The sequence below is a fragment of the Chanodichthys erythropterus genome, chromosome 3 (genome assembly GCF_024489055.1).
Source record: "Chanodichthys erythropterus isolate Z2021 chromosome 3, ASM2448905v1, whole genome shotgun sequence".
NCBI lineage: Eukaryota > Metazoa > Chordata > Actinopteri > Cypriniformes > Xenocyprididae > Chanodichthys > Chanodichthys erythropterus.
Window position 1 is genome coordinate 33,270,664 of NC_090223.1, and position 22,605 is coordinate 33,293,268.

The 22,605-nt window shown below is 34.7% G+C and overlaps 4 protein-coding genes across 6 annotated transcripts in view; 3 read left to right on the top strand and 1 right to left on the bottom strand.

Moving 5' to 3' along the window:
* Positions 1 to 7,446, top strand: part of arhgdig (Rho GDP dissociation inhibitor (GDI) gamma) — a 30,509-nt gene extending 23,063 nt beyond the window's left edge. For both annotated transcript variants that reach the window (XM_067381882.1, XM_067381880.1), the window contains exons 4-6: positions 3,903 to 3,979; positions 4,759 to 4,822; positions 6,392 to 7,446. In XM_067381882.1, coding sequence (XP_067237983.1) covers positions 3,903 to 3,979; positions 4,759 to 4,822; positions 6,392 to 6,597 — 347 coding nt within the window. In that variant the 3' untranslated portion in view covers positions 6,598 to 7,446. The remainder of the gene's footprint in view (positions 1 to 3,902; positions 3,980 to 4,758; positions 4,823 to 6,391) is intronic.
* Positions 7,447 to 9,103: 1,657 nt separating this feature from the next.
* Positions 9,104 to 11,400, top strand: eci1 (enoyl-CoA delta isomerase 1). The gene is made up of 7 exons (XM_067381885.1): positions 9,104 to 9,258; positions 9,684 to 9,803; positions 9,927 to 10,054; positions 10,134 to 10,280; positions 10,392 to 10,513; positions 10,810 to 10,988; positions 11,081 to 11,400. Exons 1-7 carry the CDS (start codon positions 9,216 to 9,218, stop codon positions 11,245 to 11,247), a joined length of 906 nt encoding a protein of 301 aa, XP_067237986.1. The 5' UTR covers positions 9,104 to 9,215; the 3' UTR covers positions 11,248 to 11,400.
* A 1,863-nt stretch (positions 11,401 to 13,263) lies between these two features.
* dnase1 (deoxyribonuclease I) lies at positions 13,264 to 15,874 on the bottom strand. Its single transcript, XM_067381886.1, has 9 exons — positions 15,722 to 15,874; positions 15,434 to 15,572; positions 15,270 to 15,358; positions 15,105 to 15,191; positions 14,899 to 15,011; positions 14,142 to 14,254; positions 13,841 to 13,995; positions 13,667 to 13,760; positions 13,264 to 13,551 (listed from the first exon to the last, which is right to left on the bottom strand). The coding sequence occupies exons 2-9, from the start codon at positions 15,569 to 15,571 to the stop codon at positions 13,504 to 13,506; spliced, it is 837 nt and encodes a 278-aa protein (XP_067237987.1). The 5' UTR covers position 15,572; positions 15,722 to 15,874; the 3' UTR covers positions 13,264 to 13,503.
* Positions 15,875 to 16,758: 884 nt separating this feature from the next.
* Positions 16,759 to 22,543, top strand: naa60 (N-alpha-acetyltransferase 60, NatF catalytic subunit). Of its 2 annotated transcripts, none has more exons than XM_067381888.1 (7): positions 16,759 to 16,962; positions 17,734 to 17,849; positions 17,924 to 18,053; positions 19,354 to 19,450; positions 19,560 to 19,794; positions 20,721 to 20,903; positions 21,002 to 22,543. In XM_067381888.1, the coding sequence occupies exons 2-6, from the start codon at positions 17,740 to 17,742 to the stop codon at positions 20,875 to 20,877; spliced, it is 729 nt and encodes a 242-aa protein (XP_067237989.1). In that variant the 5' UTR covers positions 16,759 to 16,962; positions 17,734 to 17,739; the 3' UTR covers positions 20,878 to 20,903; positions 21,002 to 22,543. The 2 variants fall into 2 exon arrangements, with proteins under 2 accessions (XP_067237989.1, XP_067237988.1); XM_067381887.1 differs by having other exon boundaries at positions 16,761 to 16,966.
* The last annotated feature ends 62 nt before the right edge of the window (positions 22,544 to 22,605 follow it).

Below are 22,605 nucleotides of genomic sequence, written 5' to 3' on the forward strand. Positions count from 1 at the left end.
TTTTAAATTCGCGGTTACCATTCACTCCCCTTATAAAGCTTGGAAGAGCCAGAATATTTATTAATATAACTCCGACTGTGCTTGACTAAAAGAAAGTCATATACACCTAGGATGGCTTGAGGGTGAGTAAATCATGGGATCATTTTCATTTTTGGGTGAACTATCCCTATAAAACTATGTAACTCAAGTCAAAGGGGTTCAGATCAGTGTACTTTTTTGTTTTAGTCATAGTTGACATTTTTAGTTTCGTAAAATTTTAGTTTAGTTCAGTTCATTATTTTTCTTATTTTATGTCTCTTTTAATTCATATTTAATAAAATGTCTCATTTTAATTATTGTTGACAAAATCAGAAAACCCTGTCAACAAACTTTTTTCTAGTAATAATATTCTCTTCAAGTGTGATCCAGATTACTTACACTACCATTCAAAAGTTTTGGGTCAAGTCATTATTAACAAGGACACATTAAATTGATAATTTATGACCTTTATAATGTTACAAAAGTTTTCTGTTTCAATAAATGCTGTTCTTCCAAGCATTCTGTTCATGAAAGTGTCCTGAAAAAAAAAAAAACTTCCACACTTGATTAAGCAGCACAACCATTTTCAACTAAAAATAATAATAAATGTTTCTTGAGCATCAAATCAGCATATTAGAATGATTTCTGAAGGATCATGTTACACTGAAGACTGGAGTAATGATGCTGAAAATTCAGCTTTGACATCACAGGAATAAATTACATTTTAAAATATATTAAAATAGAAAACAGCTATTTATATCGTAATAATAGTTCACAATATTACTGTTTTACTGTATTTTTTTGCAGCCATGGTGAGCAGAAGACTCTTGCTTCAAAAGCATGAAAAGTTTATCTCACCCCAAACTTTTGAAATGAAAAGTACTGTATATTAAATTGAAATTTTCTGTTTTTTAAAAAAATAAATTTTTGCATATAAATACCATGCTGCAGCTGTAAATTCACACCAGTCAATAAATATAGAGTGAACACTATTCACTATACAAGAAACTGCAGATAAACAACATAAAATATCATTCCATAGTCTGAGCTGTAAGCAGGAGCGCATTAGAAATCTGTGATCAGTAGCACAGATGTGCCAGAGTCCTGTTCTAAGTGACAGCCGAGCACGGAACCTCACAGTGGGACGTCCACTGGGATGTAACGCTAACCAGACTGAGTTTTTGATGGATGTGACTGGGCTGACACGCAGTGAAGGAAAAATACTGTGACAGTTAGTGGTGGATGAAGGTGGGGAGCAGAACCTGACTGCACTCAGACTCGAAAAGCACTCAGCGTGACTGCAGAAGTTCTGCTCTGCTGACGTTCAGATTAGAGCAGCAGGAAGCCAGACCTTATCACAGCACTCTTAATTGAATCCGAATAGTCCATATCTGCGCAGTTGAATATTTTGCAGTGTTTGTCGCATCCCCTCTGAGAGAGATGTGAATAAAGTACAGAGAATGCACTCTTAACCCAGTCGCCTCTTTATCTGTACTGTAAAAAAAACTGCCAGTTTCAAATATATTTAATGTAAACTGAAAATATTAATATATCAACCTACTGAAGTGCCAAAATCTGTTTTTTTTTACCTTTATAATACACTGACAAACCACCAAAAACAGGTGGACAAAAAAAAAAAAAAATCAAGGTTCATCACAAATAGCTTTTCCACAAGCTGAGGTAAATACTAGTATATAGGTACACAAACACAAAACACCATCATGGTAACACACAACACTAAAATAATGCAATAAACATTCATTTAACAACATAAGATGTAACATTAAACCATAATGTACATAACTGATAACAAGAAACTAAGAAGAAACCATTATTTATATGAAAAAACATCAAATGTCACATGAAATTCTGGGAATGTCAATTCTTTGTTGTCAATGTAAATTATTACTGTATATTGTTTTTCACTTGTAATTTACAGTATTTTACATTAAATGAATTTTTCACCATATAAAAGATTTTAATGTTTAATAATTAATAAAATCGTTGTTGTTGTTTTTACCGGAGCATTTTCAGAGTCTTGTACGATTAAAATTCTTTTTTTTTTTTTTTTTTTACATTATATATAATGTAATATTAATATATTTATGGGTCTTTTATGGGTCTTATTATGAGCTGTCCTGTGCAAATATAAAGTAATCAGCCAACTTACCATCACATTTAGAAGGATGCAAAATTCAGTACTGTTTTGTCCTTTCTTGGCAATGCAGGAAATGGATCTTTTAGTAAAGCGAGATTCAGTGAGTTATGTTGATGGTGATGAGGTGTCTGTGTGTAACGCTGCAGCAGTGGGAGTGAGGGAGGAACGGGCCGCTCTCATTCTCACCTCTTGCCAGATTGCAGCTCCTCCAGACTGCTAGAGCCTCCGCTGGGATCTTCCATATTATCCATCTCCATCTATGCTCTCATTGCTGTGTGGGAGTCATACAAACGGCATACCAGCTACAACAATTTCAGCAAACTCTGTTCATAACCAACCAACACCTCCTGAAATTTTAAGCACAGGGAAGAAAAGAACACATATCTACAAAAAATAAATACATTTACAGATCGCAAACTTTTAAACAGTAGCGTAATGGGTGTGTATGTATGTGTACGGACAATCTAATTTACTTACTAATGTAAGTGGAGCTAATCAGCATTTCATAAGGAGATCACAGACCCCAAGATTTAACTCTCACTGTCGCAGACATGGACTAATCCTCTTGTCCAATCAGGATTATGTTATTACAGTGATTATCATAGCTGGATTGTCAATTACAGATAAGGGATTTCATCTTTGTGATGTAGAAACGGTTTTGAGAGGGTTTGATGCTGCTTCTGTTCTATTAACAGTGACATCACATGTCAGCACATGCAGAGAATCCACTTCAAGATAGAGAATGTCCAAGCCGTGTTCCAGTTCCATTAGATGATAAAGCTTCTGTAGTCTAAAAATAGTATTAATGTTAAGGACACTAATGAACACAGTCTGGCATTTGGCATCATGTGAATGAGCCACAAATCATCATTGATGTTGCTCATTGTATCAATCTTCGATTTCTCCTTCCTCCCTGGTCTCTTTCAGTATCCATTACAAAGCACTTAGGGCAGATTCAAGGGATAAATTGATAACGCAGCAGTTGCACTTTTGTAAGGAAGCTTTTTGCATTGAACTCAGTTGAACTACAAGCAAAAGGATGCAACCTGCAACATAAAAGGCTCACATTTACAACTATGATATTGATTTATGTTATATTTCTTTAAAAATGTGATTATAACCAGTGTTGGGAAAAGTTACTCTTAAAAGTAATGTGTTACAATATGGCGTTACTCCCTAAAAAAGTAACTAATTGCATTACTCAGTTACTTTTTATGGAAAGTAATACTTTTGTTACTTTTTCTCACCTGGGCTTGCTTGTGTTTTTTAATAACAACAACAAAAAAAGAGCTCTATTTTTGGCAAATGTAAAGGCTCTTTCACGCCAAAAGTGAAATGAATAAGTTTAACGCTGAAGGAAATGCAAATCCGTGCTTGTACAGTAGAAGGCGCAGCTCAAACAAACCTTTCAGCTGCGCTGCCATTTTGGATTGCAGAAAATAGGATGCACCTTTCTCCTGTTTTCTTTCAGCATGAGGACAGGAGAGTTGTCAGACTATAAATGGGAAAACAGAGTACTTCCATTACTTATTTGAAAAAGTAACTTAGTTATTTTGTTGTAAATACATAAGTAATTTGTTACTGTAGTAGTTACTCAAAAATTACGTAACTCGCTTTACTTGTAATGCATTACCCTAACACTGATTATAACAATGCACAATTCTACTTAATTTTACTTTGACTGATTTTTTTCTTTCTCTGCTTTTTTATTTATTTTTTTACCCAGGTAACCTCGATGCTTTGAAGAAGACGAACTTCACCATGAAGGAGGGAGTGGACTACAGGGTGAAAATCCACTTCAAGGTAAAAATAAATCAGATTGTTGAGCATAAAAATAAATAATACAGTCTGCAGTAGTGGTTACTCTTTTATACTGTTGTCTAAGAATACTGTTGTGTATTTATTTATCTAAAAATCCATAATATTCTGAGGTATTGTAAAAAAAATAAGGCTAGTTTTACAATATTGTTTCAATGAGGCTCAGAGCACGTAGATATGAAATGCAAGGCCAGAAGTGGATAGCTTGTTTATTTCCTATCTGGATCAGAAATACACACATACACCCTTTCCCAGGCCAAAATTTCCTAAAAATAACACACTTAAAATATTTGTAAACAGTTTGGGGTACAATGTAAGCATAAAATGGGTTTGTGTATTTTTTTTGCTTCACAATATAGGTGATGTTGAATTTTTTTTGTGTTTTGTAACAGTTTTCTCAAGAACATTTAATTAAAAGTGGCATCTAGAATCCCTGAGTCATACCAGATCATGTTCCCGTAAAATGCCATTCTTGTATCCAACAATATCCTTCTATCCCATGACTAATCAGGAAAGAAGTGCTCAATTTAGCTTCATACATGAGATAAAATAGCATTATAGTTCATGCCTAAATATACTAAAATAGACAGTAACTTAATTTCAATGCAAATTCTGGGAATTCCCTGGAGTAAATTCCTAAATGTCCAAGGATCTAACAGGACCTCTGCTGGTGACTGTGTGCTACAACAGGTTAAATGTCCTGAGAACGAAAATGACATGTTAAATTAATATTTATTCTAATTCATTCCATCTGTTCCCATTAGGTCAACAGGGACATCGTGTCTGGACTGAAATATGTGCATCTGACCTACAGGAAAGGACTCAGAAGTAAGAGCATCTGTAGTCATGAATTTAAATGTTGGCCTTGCTTGGTACTGGAAGTGTTTGAGTCAAGGGTGTATGAATATCTTTAAACACACATGTACTGTTTAAATGTGCATGATCTAAATAAACATCTTACAGTCCCATTTAAAAAAAAAAAAAAATCTGATAAATACATTTTGCTTATATTGATATGTCATGTTTTTGGGCAAATCCTGAGATAATTTTAGACGAACAAAGCTCAAATTATCTGTGATAACTCCATTTTGATTGATCTGATTATATAAATGTGAAACTATTGATGTTGTGTGAATCAGTATTAATGTTTGTTAATAAAGGGGTTATAGATTTGTTAACATTAAGAAAACTGCAGCATGACGATAATTTAATGTTTTTAATTAAAACGTGCTGTTAACGAAAATACGACAAGAAAAAAGTACAAATGCTGCAAAATGTTAACAATATCAGTCATAGGTAATTGATCCGCTTGAGGTATATGGAGGACTAGGTGTGACACTTCAGTGTATTAATTCAAGCATAAAAACAGAACTAAATAAACTACTTTTACATATTTTTTATTAATAGGCATATTTATAATGGTTTATTTAATTAACATTTAAAAAGTAGTTATAATAATAAAATGCTAAATTAATACATAATTTTATTCCTCTTTTAATTAAATAAATGAATAAATCATATTTAAACAACAATTAACAAAAAATTGACATTTTAAAAAGTTGATTTGTTGTTTTGCCAAATGCTTTATTTTATCCATTTGTCAATCAGGTTAAAAAATGCCATGGTTTTCGATTGAAATCAATCAATCTGTTTTAAGAGCCACCCCCCCTCTCACATGTTTATGGAAGCTTGTTTCCATCATAGAATAAAAAATATAAAAGGTAATTGCAACATTTTATCTCACAATTCAGATTTTTTCTCAGAACTATGAGATATAAACTCAGAATCTCCAAATTGTAAGATATAAACTCATAATTGCAATAAAAAAGGTCAGAATTATGAGATAAAAAGTAAAAATTACCTTTTTTTTAATTGTGAGGTTGTATCCCAAAATTCTAACTTTTCCTCTCGCAATTCTGAGTTTGTTTCACAATTCTGAGAAAAAAAGGCAGAATTGCATGTTATAAAATAGGTTCAGAATTGCAAAATATAAACTTGCGATTGCGAGAAAAAAAATCACAACTGTGACTTTTTTTTCCTCAGAATTGTAAGAGATAAACTTGCAATTGCGAGTTATGAAGTCAGGATTGTAAAATATAAACTCAAAATTTTGAGAAAACAAAGCCAGAATTGTGAAGAATTGAAAAAGTCGCAGTTAAATTTTTTTTTTTTTTCATTATATTCCATGCCGGAAACAATATTGCATACATACATGTGGCACTCAAAATTGATCTAAGATGGACTGTAATGCTATTTTGCAATTAAATTTCAAATTAATGAATATGACAAGATATTTATTAAATTTAAAATATATTTTCATCAAAAGACACACAAAAAAAAAAAAAAAATCAGATGACTCATTGTTTTTTTTTTTAAATATACTTTTTTTACCTGTAGTGGATAAGGCAGTGTACATGGTGGGCAGCTACGGTCCGAGAGCCGAGGAGCACGAGTTTCTCACCCCGGTGGAGGAGGCTCCAAAGGGCATGATCGTTCGGGGAAGCTACCACATCAAATCCTACTTCACAGATGACGACAAGACAGACCATCTGTCGTGGGAGTGGAACCTGCATATCAAAAAAGATTGGGACAGTGCAGAGTAAAGAGGTTCTTCCTCTGTCTCTCTCTCTCCCAGATGCATAGCAAAATACCCAATTTATGACTAATGTTTAAAACAGAGACTTAGGCTTGATAGATATGCAGCTGAAGTTGACTTTGCAAATGGTTAAATAAGAATTAGTCATATAACAAAAACCTTAAAATAATGAAGATGATATTACATATTAAGTGTAATCAACGGTGAGGACATACAGTGACTGGCAGGGTATTAGAGGTGACTTAGATATATAGATATAACAACGGTATAACCAACAATTGAAATTACTCATGCCTGTACTCTCAGGTTAGTGTAAACTGTAAATGTAAATATTACAATGTCTGTATTCTTGCAATGCATTTAGAGTTCTTTACAGAGCCCATGACCAAATCAGTGCATGCTTGAATGTGAGGCCATCGTGTCTGCTATGGCTAATTTCTTGTATTGATGATGTAATCAGCCTGATAAATACATGTGTAGGAAGTGGTTTGTACTAAGTGTTGCTTGTCCAAAAGGTATTTCTGAGCATTATCCCCTGCAGAAAAGACCAGCTTAGACTAGTATGAAGTTGTTTGGCTGTTCGCCAGCAAAACTTGGCTGGTCAAACAGCATTTCTGGTGAAGCTGGTTCACTTGTCTTACTGGTTAGTCACTGGCTCTGAAGTGCGACATCTGCTGGTCTTTTCAGCTGGGAGCCCACCATCACTGAAGCCCATAGTCAAGCACCCTCCTCATTCCCTAAAATGGTTCAAGATCTGTTCATCTCTATCCAGCTGTCTGTAACTGTCCTCCATCTAGCTTTGATATTAGATTGTTGTTGTTTTTGACATTCCAAAATAAATACATTTTCTTGTTTATATGCCTGTTGATACTGTTACATTACACCTCCATCTCCATCTCTGATGTTCCAAGTGAAAAGTGTACACTTCTATAGTGTACTTAAAGTGCTCTATTTTCATGCACTAATTTTGTACTTAACATACTAAAATTTCTTCTTTAATACTACTTAAGATCATCTAAGTGTACTCAACTGTGCTATTATGAGACACCACGAAATATGAACTAAAATGTGCTTTTAATATACTCTCTCTGTATTTAAAAATATATTTTGTTACCACTTGTAGTACACTATGGGTTCAAATGTACTATAAGTGGTATCTAAATGCATTTTTTAAATACAGAGATAGTATGTTAAAAGCACATTTTAGTTCATATTTCGTGGTGTCTCATAATAGCACAGTTGAGTACACTTAGATGTTCTTAAGATGATCTTAATATACTAAAAATTCTTCTTTAGTACTACTTAAGTACAAAATTAGTGCACGAAAATAGAGCACTTTAAGTACATTATAGAAGTGTACTTTTTTTCACCTGGGTTATTATCTAACATGTGCATATCTTGATTTCCCTTGAACAATTCTCTACTGCACTATCATATTCAGAAATACTCTACAGAAATTATCAGTTTTTTTATAAGATTTCTTGAAGAAAGGTAATAAATGCCACAGGAAATGTATAAGTTGCATGTGCATTATGATGCCTTTATGAGGGAGACAAATGCTAAATCTTCATTAACTGTGAGCTTATAAAACAAATAAGAGAGCACACAAAATATTAGCTAAGAGCGTGTGTGTGTGTGAGAGAGAATTGTCATTTTTGATAACTGTGACTCCATAATCAAAACATGATTAAGATGTATTTGATCAAATGAAATCCACAACATTTTTCAAAATATCCGCACATGCTGTATATTTTCTCAAATTCATATTGTGACTGATAATGCAATGTCCTCTCAATTGGATGTTATCATTAGTCTACTTGTAGTCTGTATTGCATGATTAACAAACATGTTAATTAGGGGGTTCGATGTGATGTAATGGCGGCTGCAGAAAGCAGTAATGTAAGACTTAGTCAGGGCAATTTTTTTCAGCTGATTCATTTGCTAAAAATAGATTCTATCGCTTCTGAATTGTCATAACTTTTCATCTTGTATTTTTAATAAAGTTTGGCTTGTCCTTGATTTGTATATCTTGTTTCAAATGTTGTAGTTTAGTTCATGCACTAGAGTTAAGTCATCAAATGCACAACAACAGGTGCATGAAGCAGTAATGGCTGGCAATGAACAGTTGCGGCAAACAACAAAACAGAAATAGAAGTTTAAAAAAAGTACAGGGAAAAGTTAATATTTGTCCAGTAACAGATGATAAGACAAACCATGCGTATCACTCATTTGAGTGAGTCTGACTAAACATGTACCGCCTTCCAAAAGCGTTCAATCAAGTACGTCTTTGCTGATTGGCCCTCTGAATGATCGACGTACTCACCAGCCACACATATGCTGTCGACACGTCGCAGTGTTGCCAGGTCCTCCTTTTAAAGCGTCTTTCAACTTGTGTTTTCATGAAGTCGCTAATAAATACGGCCAGTTGTTGTAATATATATACATATATATATTTTTAATAAAAATGTAGAAAGATGCAAAGATGTTATTTTAGGGAAAGCTACTTATTTTGAGAATGTTTTGTCAGTACAGCTTCCCTGTTTTTCTAGTGAGATCTGGCAACACTTGTGCAGAAGCAGTGAAGTTTACATTTAGCAATTTAGCATTATCTCTTCAGCTGACAAGATGTCATCAGTATTAAGACAATGTACCAAATTCAGCCCCTCTGGTAGGTGTGTTTTGCCTCATCTGAAACCTTTGCTGTTTTCTGTAGTGCAGTGACCTTGTTTTATTTTGAATTAAATATGAAGTAGCAATGCAATCATTAATTAGGACGAAGGTCAGAGGACCACAAAAGAGTTGACAACAACGCCTTCTTACAGTTTTCAGGAAATCATTAGTTATTGAATTAATCTGTATGTTGTAGAAAGCAGAAAATCAACATTTAATGACACGTATCATGTCAGGTGTTGTTTTGGTGCTAACTTTTTAACTTTTCACAACTCGTGTCCTTTAATAAGGGCACAGCTTATTCACACTGGAAAATAAAACATTCATTATGCTTACAGAGGTGCAATAGGCAAATAAATGCACTGCGAACATATCTTGGCTTTTAGTTTTACATATGTAAAATATTAGATCTTTCTCCTGCAGGATTTGTATCACTGCTGTCTGGAAACTGCAGTCATGGGAGAACCTGTGCACTGCAATACTTTGTATCTTCAAACAGATATTCATCCTCAAAAATTAAAGTGGACCTGGATAGCAGTAATGGTGAGAATTTTAATGCATAATGTGCATTAATAATGGGTTTACTGCTTTGCAGTTATACATTTATCAAAACGTGATTACCTGAAAACCATTTTTCCCTGTTATAATGATTTAATATTCTCACAGGTGTTGCTATAATGCAGTTCCAAAGTCCTCCGGTCAACAGCCTCAGTCTTGACTTTTTGACTGAGTTTGCTATTAATTTAGAAAAACTTGAGCTGGACAGAGGCTGCAGAGGTGTGATCATAACATCTGTAAGTCAACAGAAACATCTGCTTTAGTGGAATCCAGTTTTGTCTGTTCATTTCATCGACAGTGCGGTTTTTGTTGTAGGCCCAGCCGAAGGTGTTTTCTGCAGGCCTAGATATTTTGGAAATGTACCAGAAGAGCCCAGAGCACTACACAGAATTTTGGAAGGCTGTACAGGACGCATGGCTTAAGCTTTATGGGTCCACCAAGGTCACAATCGCTGCAATCAATGTGAGTGTCACTATACAGCCTTCTGTTTCCTAATACCAGACTGGTTTAGGTAAAGTATTCCTATTAGGTCAAATTTTTAGTTAACGAATAAATGAATTGTTCTGTTTTTAGGGCTCCAGTCCTGCAGGTGGCTGCTTGTTGGCTATGTGTTGTGACTACAGGATCATGGCCGATAACCCTCGCTATAGCATTGGTCTGAATGAAACTCAACTTGGTATCGTTGCACCTTTTTGGTTAGTGCTATTGCTGTGTTCTTGTTTTTTGCAACTCATTTTATTCTCACGGTAGCTCTGGTGACATTATCACGGTGGATTTCTCTGGTTATAAACTCACTGACTGTGTGCCCTGACGTTTTGTTTCAGAATACACATAATACCTGTGAATATGTAAATCTGATTGCAAAGTTTAGGTTTCATATAAACAGAGCTTTTTAGCTGAAATCCGATTGGATTCATTCGAAGTGGCAAACTGAGTGCATGTATACCTACTGTAAAACAGGATGGTAATAAATGGAGATTTTGTCAATCAGGTTTAAGGACACCATGTTAAATGTCGTGGGCCATAGAGAAACCGAGAAGGGTCTTCAGCTCGGTTTACTGTACAGTACTTCTGAAGCCCTGAAGGTCGGTCTGGTGGATGAGCTTGTTCCTGAGGATAAAGTTCTCAGCACAGCTACTGAGACCATGACTAAATGGTTGGCCATCCCAGGTAATGTATAGTAATAGCTTGCTCCAAAATACAATATTTCTGCCTGTTATTGTTAGTACATTTAGTTCATGAACACTGTTTTTTGCGCACAGATCATGCCCGTCAGATAAGTAAGTCCATGATGAGAAAACCCACCATAGACAAACTTCTTGCGAACAGAGAAGCCGACATCGCAAACTTCGTCAATTTCACCACCAAAGACTCCATCCAGAAGTCTCTTGGGATGTACATGGAGATGCTGAAGAAGAGGAAGTCTTGAGGAGCAGAACACGTGCCTTTTGTTGACATTGCCTTTATGTAGCACATCAGTGTCACTGTGTATTACATTGTCCTCTCTTTTGTTACCAGAGGATAACTTTTGTTTGTAAATAAAATCTTTTAAAACCAAAATGGGATCTTATTAGCATGTGGGTAGATGACATATAATTTGTCTATTTAACTTATAAATTTAATTTTACATCAAGATTTTACATATGTGTATATGTGAGGTCAAATAACTGGTTGCCATTTCTTTTAAAGGGTTAGTTCACCCATAAATGGAATTTCTGTCATTAATTACTCACCCTCATGTCATTACAAACCCACCTTCGTTCATCTTCGGAACTAAAATTAAGATATTTTTGATAAAATCCGAGGGTTTCTGAACCACACATAGGCAGCAACATCACTGCACCTTTTGAGGGCCAGAAAAGTACTAAAGATATTGTTAAAATAGTCCATGTGACTAAAGTGGTTCAACCTTAATGTTATGAAGCGATGAGAATACTTTTTGTGCGCAAAAACAAAAATAACTTTATTCAACAATTTCTTCTCTTCACTGTTATTCTCCTACACTGTTTATGCTGAAGACACATTGCAGCATTTACGTCTGAACGCCGGCTCCTGCGTCAGCATCACACACATGCGTCATGCTGCTCACATGTACAGTGTTGGCCAATACTGAGCTGGCTTTCAGACATAAACACGGAAGCTCTGCAATGTGTCTTTAGGAGAATGACAGAGAAGAGAAGAAATTGTTGAATAAAGTCTTTATTTTTGGTTTGTTTTTGAGGACAAAGGGTATTCTTGTTGATAGTCTTTTCTTCCCTATTGTGACATATCAGAGTGAAACGGCTTCTCGATCAAGACATAAAAAAGTAGGACAGGACTTGATTTTGCCCATTGGTAATTGATTGGATGGTTGAGGTTTGCTATTCCTGTGATTTCATGTGAGTGACAGGTAACACCAGTCATCAAAGAAGAGATGTTGCAGCAAGTGGGAGAAGTTATTTTAAAGGTGCCCTGGAACTTTTTTAAAAAGATGTAATAGTGTCCCCTGAATGTGTGTAAAGTTTCAGCTCAAAATACTCAAAAATATAAATTTTTTTAATTGCCTATTTTGGGGCATCATTATAAATGAGCCGATTCAGGGTGTGTGGCCCTTTAATTCTCGTGCTCCACACCCACGGAGCTTGCGCTTGCCTTAAACAGTGCATAAACAAAGTTTACACAGCTAATATAACCCTCAAATGGATCTTTACAAAGTGTTCGCCATGCATGCGTCGGATTATGTGAGTATTTTATACTGTTATATTGATTACATTTGATTCTGAATGAATTTGAGGCTGTGCTCCGTGGCTAAAGCTAACATTACACACTGTTGGAGAGATTTATAAAGAATAAAGTTGTTTATGAATTATACAGACTGCAAGTGTTTAATAATGAAAATAGCGACGGCTCTTGTCTTGTAAGAAACGATGGTAACGTTAACCACATTTAACAGTACATTAGCAACATGCTAACAAAACATTTAGAAAGACAATTTACAAATATCACTAAAAATATCATGTTTCATGGATCATGTCAGTTATTATTGCTCCATCTGCCATTTTTCACTGTTGTCCTTGCTTGCTTACCTAGTCTGATGATTCAGCTGTGCAGATCCAGACCTTACTGCCTGCCCTTGTCTAATGCCTTTCATAATGTTGGGAACATGGGCTGGCATATGCAAATATTGGGGGCGTACATATTAATGTATGTGTTATGTTGAGATTCGCCTGTTCTTTTAGACAAATGAGATTTATATAAGAAGGAGGAAACAATGGAGTTTGAGACTCACTGTATGTCATTTCCATGTACTGAACTCTTGTTATTCAACTATGCCAAGATAAATTCAATTTTTCATTCGAGGGCACCTTTAAGTATTACTAATGCTCAAGAATTTAAAAGGATAATGATGTGCACAAATAAAACATTAATAAACACTGCAGTATTCCATAAAAAAAAGAAAAAGAACTTGAGTTGAATTTTTAATCAACTGTTGCCTTCACTAGCTCATTTTAAATAGTCTTGTGGACAAATTTGTTTTTTAAAAATGCAAATACAAATATAAAGCTGCAACTTCACATTCACTTATGCATTTGCTACAGCTATAACATGATAATTAATTATTCGTTAAAGCAAATGATTTCTTTTCATTCTCACTAAGTGTTACAAGCAGTGTGTATCTGCTGTGAGGGAACAACCTTGATGTTTTTCACATGAGCTTGACCTCAACTGGAAAGTGATCGCTCACTGCCAGGCTCTGTGAGAGAGACAAGAACACTTCAGACACATGAATACACTCAGCAATAACCCAGTCTCTAGAGAGATCTTTGGGTTTAATGTTATAATCCCAATGGGGAAAAACCTGTCCTCACCCAGCTCTGGCTCAATCCATGGGCTTCCATGAAGTCAAAGACCTGCGCTGATCCAGGGGACACTCCTTTCATCATGTCAGAGGTGGCCACAATCCTTTTATCAAGCATATCATAGGTCATTACATAGCATAGGTTTATCTGATCCAGCTAAATAGCCAGTGATGTCTTCCTTACCTGTCATAAGGGCAGTTTGTGTGTGTGACGGTTGTATCCGCACTGTCAGGGATGAGCCAGGTGTAACTTTGGTCAGTGCGGAGTCGTATTTTTGACCAATTCGAATTTGACACATAGCTACAGCCAGCATTGAAGTCCCCCAAAAGAATGATGTTCTGAAATTAAATTTGAAATGTTACAAATCCCCTAAATCATACTTTATATTAGCATAGTTATAAGTGATGTTCAAATATGTCAATTAAATAGAAGCATCAGTGTCTATGTAGCTCATATACAATACATTATTCCTCAGTATAGTTACATTTGTGTTCAAACGTTGTCTAGTATCCAAGACAACATCATGCAGAGCATCAATTTCCTGCACAGCGACTTCAGGAGATGTATGCTGGGGAATAAGGGCAAAGTCCCGGACAGCTATGGAAACGAAAGACTTGTTGGGACTCAGTATTCAAAATATTTTCAGTGAGAGAAACGTGCAAAAGGAAGTTGTTTATAGTGTCACTGTGAGCTGTAAATTAATAACTGATATCCTTTCCCTTCACAGCTGTATATACAAACAACTACTGTATGTTTTCCAAATGCAATCAGAATTGCATTATAAATACAATGTACACTACTATTCAAAAGTTTTGGTCACATGATCCTTCAGAAATCATTCTAATATGCTGATTCGCTGCTCAAGAAACATTATTAATCAATTATTTATCAATTAATTATCAGTTGTGCTGCTTAATATTTTTGTGGAAACTGTGATGCATTTTCTTTGATGAAAAGAAACTTCAAAACAGCAGCATTTAATTTAAATACAAATCATTTGTAACAATGTAAAAGTTTTTTTCGTCACTTTTGTGACCGTGCTGAAAAAAGTTTACATTTTTTTTTTTTTTTTTAATCTTACTGACCCCAAACTTTTCAATGGTAGTGTGTATTCAGCCATAAATATGGAAAAATATGGAAATCACATTCCCTTCATTTTCACTGTGGATTTTAGAGTGGCTCTTAACCTCAGAGGAACTGTATTACTGATCACTTTTTTCACTATGAACTGGGACCTCCACCTGTATTAGCGGAGAACATCACAACAAAGGGTTCTCTGTTGAAAGTATCGGTTCCACAGGATTCACATCCATCATCATACTGGAAGCTGTTTGAAACTGACACTGACTGACGCCTGATGAGAACAAAAGTGTAATTATTCATTTGATATGAACCACAAGTATACATATTAGTACACATAAATACAAACTTATATGATAAGTGTTACCTGTAAATAAAGAGATATCTCTCTTTGTAGGTGCTCCTGCCCAGGGGCTCACTTACAATGTGCTGATACTCATAAGGAGAGGAACCTCTGATAATGAAAATAATATTTATTTATTTTTATTTAAATAAATACTGTAACTTATAGACATTAAGTAACACAACTTACCCATTTACACTTTCCATCAGTTTCTTAGTTGCAGAGAGATCGGTGTCTCTCACCTCTTGGATGAGTACAATGTCATACCGGTGTACTATCTAACAAACACAATACTAAGGTTACCAAACGAGAGGGTGTAAGTATTATATGGGTATTCTGTGGGTGTCGCTCACTTTGGTAATGATGTTAAGCAGAGTGGCATTGGATACTTTTGTGTCCCCGAAGGATTTGATGTTGAATGCTCCAATCAGAAAGGAGTTTCCAATGTGGACAGATACCAGGAGCACACTTAAAGTGGTAATAATCTTCATGCTGCATATCGAGATGAAGATGAAAACATTAGCACAGTCAATTTGAATCTTTAAAAAACAATGTAACTAATGTGTAGTAAATAGTACTCTAATATAAATATGCATTCGTTTCGATTGTATTTTGAGACTTTGCAATAAAAATAGCTTTACCTGCTGCTGTTTTCTGCTTTCACATGTGCCGTGAGAATGGGGAGAAAGCCTTTTTGCACCACTAAGGAGCCTTTGTATACTCAACCTCAGCAAGTCCCTCTCTTGGGGAATAAAATTGGTATCACATATTCTAGAGAGTTTTTATTTACCACTACTGTGTAAAGACTCTCGCTCACTTTATCCCTGGGAAATAAACAGATGGGTGATAAGACAATGTAACTTTAAACAGGTGGCTTGACAGATGTATTTAGAAAATATTTATTTTGTAGTTGGCTGCTGTACCTCAATATTCAAGGAGGACTTTTTTTAAACAATGATCTCTTGTTATAGGGTCAGAATCTCTGCATTGTATTATGTTCATATACATTTCCCAATATTCATTTTGATTGTAAAGATTTGTTTGTCATCAACAAGAAACTATTATCTACTTTGACATTGAGAGGCTCAAATGATCCCTTGCTGTTGTGTTAACTGAGCCCAACTTAATACACTTAGCCTATACACTTAATATATAAATAGATTGATTATACTTTTGTTTTGTACGTGAATTGTGTATATTGTGTATACTTTTGTAGGCTATTTCATGTTATGTGTACCATACATTGTTAATTGGTTGGATGCTTGGAAATTGAAACCATATGGAAGTTGGTTTTATTTGGTAATAATATGATATATATACACCTTACAATTCTGTAAAGGCAGGTCTTTACAAGATATAAAGTCCTATTTAAAAGTTCAACAGTCGAGCATTGCAACATGTTTCAACAGACATACAAGAAAAGAAACATACAAATAGAAACTTTAACATACAGGATAGCATTCTGAACGACAAAATAATTATAACAACAACAACAACTACTACTACTACTGACTATCTGGTAATGTATAACCGGGAAATTACAAAGAACTTCCATAAAGTTTAACAATGTGTCATTCTTAATGAAGTTCAAATTGTAAATCTTATCTCCTCTCGAAGGCTCGTCAAGGGAACTTCGGCGGCTTTCGGCTGATTCCGGAACGGAACGGAAAGGACCGGAAGTGTCTTGCTAGAGTTTGTCGAAGTGCTAACGGCTACGCTAATGCATTACAGAGCGCAAATTGAGTCGTTGACTGAATGTGTCATCTCCATCCAGGACACAAATTTACACATTATCGCCATGCTACCGCAGCATTGAATCTTCTCCACGGCAATAAAAGGAAACGACTACATATCCTTCTGCTTATCCAAGCGGTGAATCTAGGCAGGTTAGGAATTATTTCGCATGCCAGCTAATGATTTCTGCATGTAGCGGTTAGCATGTAAACATATCAAGGAAACGCGACTGACAGTTTGGTTATTTGAATGAACTGCGTTCCCACATCATGCTATTATACTTTTTAAAAATATTCTAATTATTATTTTGTTGGTTCAAAAAAATAAATAAATAAAAAATATATATATCCATGTTTGTATTTTGACAGGCAGAAGTACTAACTAGCTGCTAGCTTTTGAGATTATGAGGTTGTCTTTCTGTTTTACGGCTTTTTGTGTGTGTATAAAATTACTCAACAGTGTTTTGAATGGTGTTTATTTGCTGTTCCTCATGTTTTAATAGATTACATTGAGGTTACTTTAACTGATACCTCTTTGTGTGTCACTAATATAATGTCAGTTGTGATGGGTATTTGTTCAACATAACATTTTCATTTGCTTATTTATTATGGCAAAAGTTTATATATTAACTCTTTAACATCTTTTTTTTCTCTTTTTCTTTACAAATGTCAACATTTGAGTTGACAGTAAACAGAAAGTAGCATGTTTACTCTCATCACGTTTCTCCTGAGTAGTGAGATCATATTAAACAAGTGGCTAAAAGCTTTTGAAACCAAATTATTGGCCACAATTTTTACACGTACGCCATGTTCCATGAATCTTTGAACACATAATGGTCTGATCAATAAACGTTAATGGTTTTCAAACTGAGGTGTATGTTAAGCACTGCTGAATTGTTCATCTTAATTTGTTCTTTCAGGTGTGAATGACCGACGTGGTGCCTACCACCGCCCTCAGTGAAATAAAGCTCCGCCTGCTCTGCCACGATGACATAGAGAGAATAAAAGTGCTCTGTGGAGAGTGGTTTCCCATTGAGTGAGTGCTTGAACCAAATGATCATTTATATGTGTCAAGTATAACACTAACACACTCTGTTATTTGTGTTTTAGGTATCCAGACTCATGGTACCATGACATCACATCAAATAAGAAGTTCTTCTCTCTGGCTGCCACCTACAGAGGTGGAATTGTGGGGATGATTGTGGCAGAAATAAAAAGCAGAACGAAAGTGCACAAAGAGGTATGACTTGCATATGCATTTTGAGAAAATTATATAATGAGAAAAACTCAAGTTTGAGAAAAAATAACACTTTTTATAATATAATAGTATTGTGGTGAAATACATTCTATGCTTTACTTGGCCAAAGTTTGTTTACAGTGTTTTATAATATGAATAATAAATGTTTAGATGAGAAAAATATTACTTTGACCATAAAGAATAGTTCCTCTGGAGCTTTGATGTAAAGGATTGTAATTAAAATCTCACATATCCAAAGCCTTTTTATAGCAGGTGATTAATTAGGTTACAGACTAAATTTCTGCGTGAAACGAAGGATTTGACCTTCATTAGAAAGGATTTTACCTCTTCATAGTACAGTTATACTAAAACTTGCAGTCACTGGCTTTTCTCACAAGTGCTTATATAAGTTGGATATTACTGTTTACTTTTAAAGCTCTATTTAGGCCCATGCATAGTTAGTTAGCATATCAAAGTTGTTTATTGTCATATATACGTGATCCACATATGAAGTACAGTAGAAATTTGATTTGAATGTTTCTCCACAGACTATAGACAACATATAACAAAGTAGACAGTGTTGCTATGTGCAAAAATAGAATAAAAATGTGCATAAAGAAATTGGTAAAAGATCAGGTTGTATCAGTGTATGGTCCAGTGTTGTTATTGATATTATTACACATTAATGTTGTTGTGTGTTGAACATTTTTACAGCACTGGGGTAGAAATTTCTGAATCTAGTAGCACGGGTTCAAATGGTTTTGAATTTACGGATGCAAAGGGGCAGAACATTTCCAGAATTTCTGGAAACTTTTGAGAAATTATGGAAAGTTTCTGGAAAGTTTCCGCCTCTTTGCATCCCTCCCTGAATGGTCCTAAATTATTTTATTAAACAAGGATTAATTAAATGGATAAAAAGTGACAGTAAAGTTATATTTATAATGTTAAAAATTATTTTCTTGAACTTTTTTTTCTTTTTAAACTTCATTTAGCAGCATAACCTTTTCCAAAAAATAATAAGATAGACATGAATTACAGAAATAAAATACATTTTGAGATATATTAAAATAGAAAAGTTATTTTAAATTGTAGTACTGTTTTTACTATATTTTTGATCAAATTCATGCAGCCTTGGTGAGCATAAGAAAGTTCTTTCAAAAACTTTACCAACCCTTTAAAATATCTCTTAACACTCCCAAGATGTTTCAGTAACAACAAAATTGACATCATTTTTTCTTATTCCAGTATATTATCCTAGCTAATCGTCTGTGTTGCTAACTCAACATATATTTCTCTCTATCAGGATGGAGACATCTTGGCCTCCAGCTTTCCTGTTGACACTCAAGTTGCGTACATCCTGAGTTTAGGAGTCGTGAAAGAGTTTCGAAAACATGGAGTAGGTGAGAGGTGACGTTTGTGTGCTGTTGTGTAACGTCTGCCATGACATATGCGTCCCCTCATAAAACTGTATTCAAACAGTCACTCATATCTCTTTCTCTCTCTCTGCAGGCTCTTTGTTGCTGGACAGTTTAAAGGAGCACATCTCCACCATGGCACAGGACCATTGTAAAGCCATCTACCTGCATGTGCTCACCACCAATAACACTGCCATTCACTTTTATGAGAACAGAGACTTTAAACAGCACCACTATTTACCGTATTATTACTCTATACGAGGAGTGCTGAAGGATGGCTTCACCTATGTCCTTTACATCAATGGTGGACATCCTCCATGGACTATCTTATATCCTTTTCTTTATCTCACAAATTTGTGTTCTTGTGTTGCATTTGTCTATGAGTGGGAATATTTAAGGCATTTGGTAATTAGAGCTGCATGTATGTTGATGGCTGATAAAATTTATTAATTATACCGAATTTTTTATTTTACCCAATTTGTAATAATGATATTTTTACATGCACCTTTACAAGTTTTTGTTCCCAATATTGTTTGCCCATACACAGCTTTTCTTAGCGAAATTGTAAAAAGTTAGCATGTTTCAATAGAGCATATGTACTGGCAGTGTAGTAAATTCTTCTATTATTTACTGGACTACTGTTCAAAAGTTTGGGGTCATAATTTTTTTTTTTTAAGAATTTAACACTTTTATTCAACAAGGATACATTATATTGACAGTGCAGAAGTGTTCCAAAAAATTGTTGAAAATAAATGCTGTCCTTTTGACAAATATATTGCAGTTTCCACAAAAATATTAAGCAGCACAACTGTTTTCAACATTGATAATGATAACAAATGTTTCTTGGGCAGCAAATCATTTTATAAGAGTGATTTCCGAAGGATCATGTGACACTGAAGTCTGGGGTAATGATGCTGAAAATTCAGCTTTGACATCACAGGAATAAATTACATTTTAAAATGTATTAAAATAGAAATGGTTATTTTAAATTGTAATACCATTTCACAATATTACTGTTCTTACTGTATTTTTGATCAAATAAATGCATCCGTGGTGAGCATAAGAGACTTCTTTCAAAAACATTTAAATCTTACCAATGCCAAACTTTTGAACAGTATTGTATATTCTCAATTGTCTAACAGTCGGGTAAAAATGTAACCTCCAAAAACACAACATAGTTGCCTTGATATACTAGTTTAATGAATTTGAACTGTAAATGACCGGTGGAAAAAGTGTTCCTTGACTCGCGCAGCACTGATTATATTCATCATATAGGTTCGGCACTGGCCAGTCTGAGCCCTTGCTCTATTCCCCAGAGAATTTACCGGCAAGCACAGAATCTCCTGCGCAGCTTTCTGCCGTGGTCGGGCATCTCTTCCAAGAGCGGCATTGAGTACAGCAGAACCATGTGAGGATTGTGAGGTCAGAACAGTGCAGGGTAAGCCTGACTCATCCACCTCTCATGAGATCACCTCTTTCCACTCGTAAATGTATCATTCATTTTCTCCTAAGCAATAATTATGTCTTGTTTATCAGGTGGAAGAGATTGATTTGTTTGGGTCACATCAGATGCCTGGGTTGCTGAGGACTGATATCTACTCTCTCTGGTCTGGAGCAGTGTATTATACTTGTACATTTTATATACATACTTTAATATATGCATTGTCATTAGTAGATTGCCCTTTTAATATAAACTCTCCTCTTTATGCCTGTAATTCTGCTGCTGTGTAGAAATATTCTATTGTTTATCCAGATTTTTAATATAAATAGAGTTTTTTATTTGTGCCTGTTCTATATAGATGATTTTAGGATTTGATGGTAGAGGAATGCATACTTTTTCATTTAGTCATTTTCATCCATGTCAAGCTCTTGTGCTTTGTTTGTGCAGGAAACACTAAGCATGTATTTCAGCCCCCAGTTTTAAGTTTAATTTTTTTTTTTTTTTTTTTTTTTAAATAACATTTGCACAGAGGCAATGAATGTAGTGTTGCTGTGAAGGGAAAATAGGCCACAGTTAAAGAAAACCCTCCATCTCACCAAATGTGTATTGTTAATGTCAAATGCAAATGTGAAAACCTATTTTAAATTAAGATTATCTTAATTTAGCTAGAGTATTACATCCTGCCATTCCTTGCAATGTACTTTGTTCTTTTAAAGGGGGAAATGAATGTAGTGGGGGAGACATGTTTGAATTTGGGTATATTGCTGTGAATCAGGGATTTACACACAAAATAAACATATTTGAGAAAAATAATGCTGTGTTACACAAATTACAATATCAAAGATGGTATTTTTGTGTTTTAACCATCCATTCGTGATGTCTTTGTTGAAACACACCAGGACATTCACAGAGAAGCATTTCTGTGAAATCACAAAAGTGTACTATCATATGTTATTTGCCTTTTGCATTTTTCCATTTCCTGATCTGTAAAAACACTTTTGTTTGAAGACAAAATAGCATGTATGAATAGCTGTTTTTAACAAGTTATCAATATAGGTAATGGAACCACTATCACCTTGTGCTTTTGAGTGTGAAATTGTGTGTAAATCTACAATTCTTCTCTAGTCTGTTTTTAACAGGTTGCATTCTTGTGAATTGGTACATTGTTCTGTTTTACATTTCACTGTATGACATTTTCATTTTGTCGATAGTAAGAATTGAAATAGAGGAAATGTCTTATACTCTTACAGTTAAATACATTCTTACCCTAAGATGGTAACGTGTAGGTGAAATGAAATTTTACCAAATATCAGTCAAAATTTGACTAATATTTAGTCAAAAAGGTTCATCAAAGTTGTCCTAAGAACTAAGCTGTCCTAAGAAGAAGGTTTCAGGACAACTTTGATTAAAGGTTTTGATCCCTTTCAAATGTTGACTACTATTGTGAAGCACCCTCTAGTGTTCACTGAGAGGATTGTAGACCAGAGGAGATTTTTAATTCGTACACAACTTAAAGTAAGTTTATTTGTTTGTATTGTTATCCATTTGCATCCCTCCCTTTGTCTATTCTTCCTTTAAGACTTGAGCCATGCATTAAGAGCATTTTGAGATGACCTACAGGTAAGAGCGAAATAATAATAAAAAAAGATTGTGCAACCATTTGTTTGAATGTTCATTTATGTTTACGTTTCAGCCTCGG

Excerpts from the sequence above, each read along its gene's own strand:
- dnase1 (XM_067381886.1), bottom strand. The coding sequence starts at position 15,571 with ATGAAGATTATTACCACTTTAAGTGTGCTCCTGGTATCTGTCCACATT. Across the intron at positions 15,359-15,433 it reads TGCTTAACATCATTACCAAA|ATAGTACACCGGTATGACAT; the intron begins GTGAGCGACACC and ends TGTGTTTGTTAG. Across the intron at positions 15,012-15,104 it reads AGATATCTCTTTATTTACAG|GCGTCAGTCAGTGTCAGTTT; the intron begins GTAACACTTATC and ends TGTTCTCATCAG.
- eci1 (XM_067381885.1), top strand. The coding sequence starts at position 9,216 with ATGTCATCAGTATTAAGACAATGTACCAAATTCAGCCCCTCTG. Across the intron at positions 10,055-10,133 it reads GAGGTGTGATCATAACATCT|GCCCAGCCGAAGGTGTTTTC; the intron begins GTAAGTCAACAG and ends TTTTTGTTGTAG. Across the intron at positions 10,514-10,809 it reads GGTATCGTTGCACCTTTTTG|GTTTAAGGACACCATGTTAA; the intron begins GTTAGTGCTATT and ends TTTGTCAATCAG.
- naa60 (XM_067381888.1), top strand. The coding sequence starts at position 17,740 with ATGACCGACGTGGTGCCTACCACCGCCCTCAGTGAAATAAAGCTCCGC. Across the intron at positions 17,850-17,923 it reads GGAGAGTGGTTTCCCATTGA|GTATCCAGACTCATGGTACC; the intron begins GTGAGTGCTTGA and ends TTTGTGTTTTAG. Across the intron at positions 18,054-19,353 it reads GAACGAAAGTGCACAAAGAG|GATGGAGACATCTTGGCCTC; the intron begins GTATGACTTGCA and ends TCTCTCTATCAG.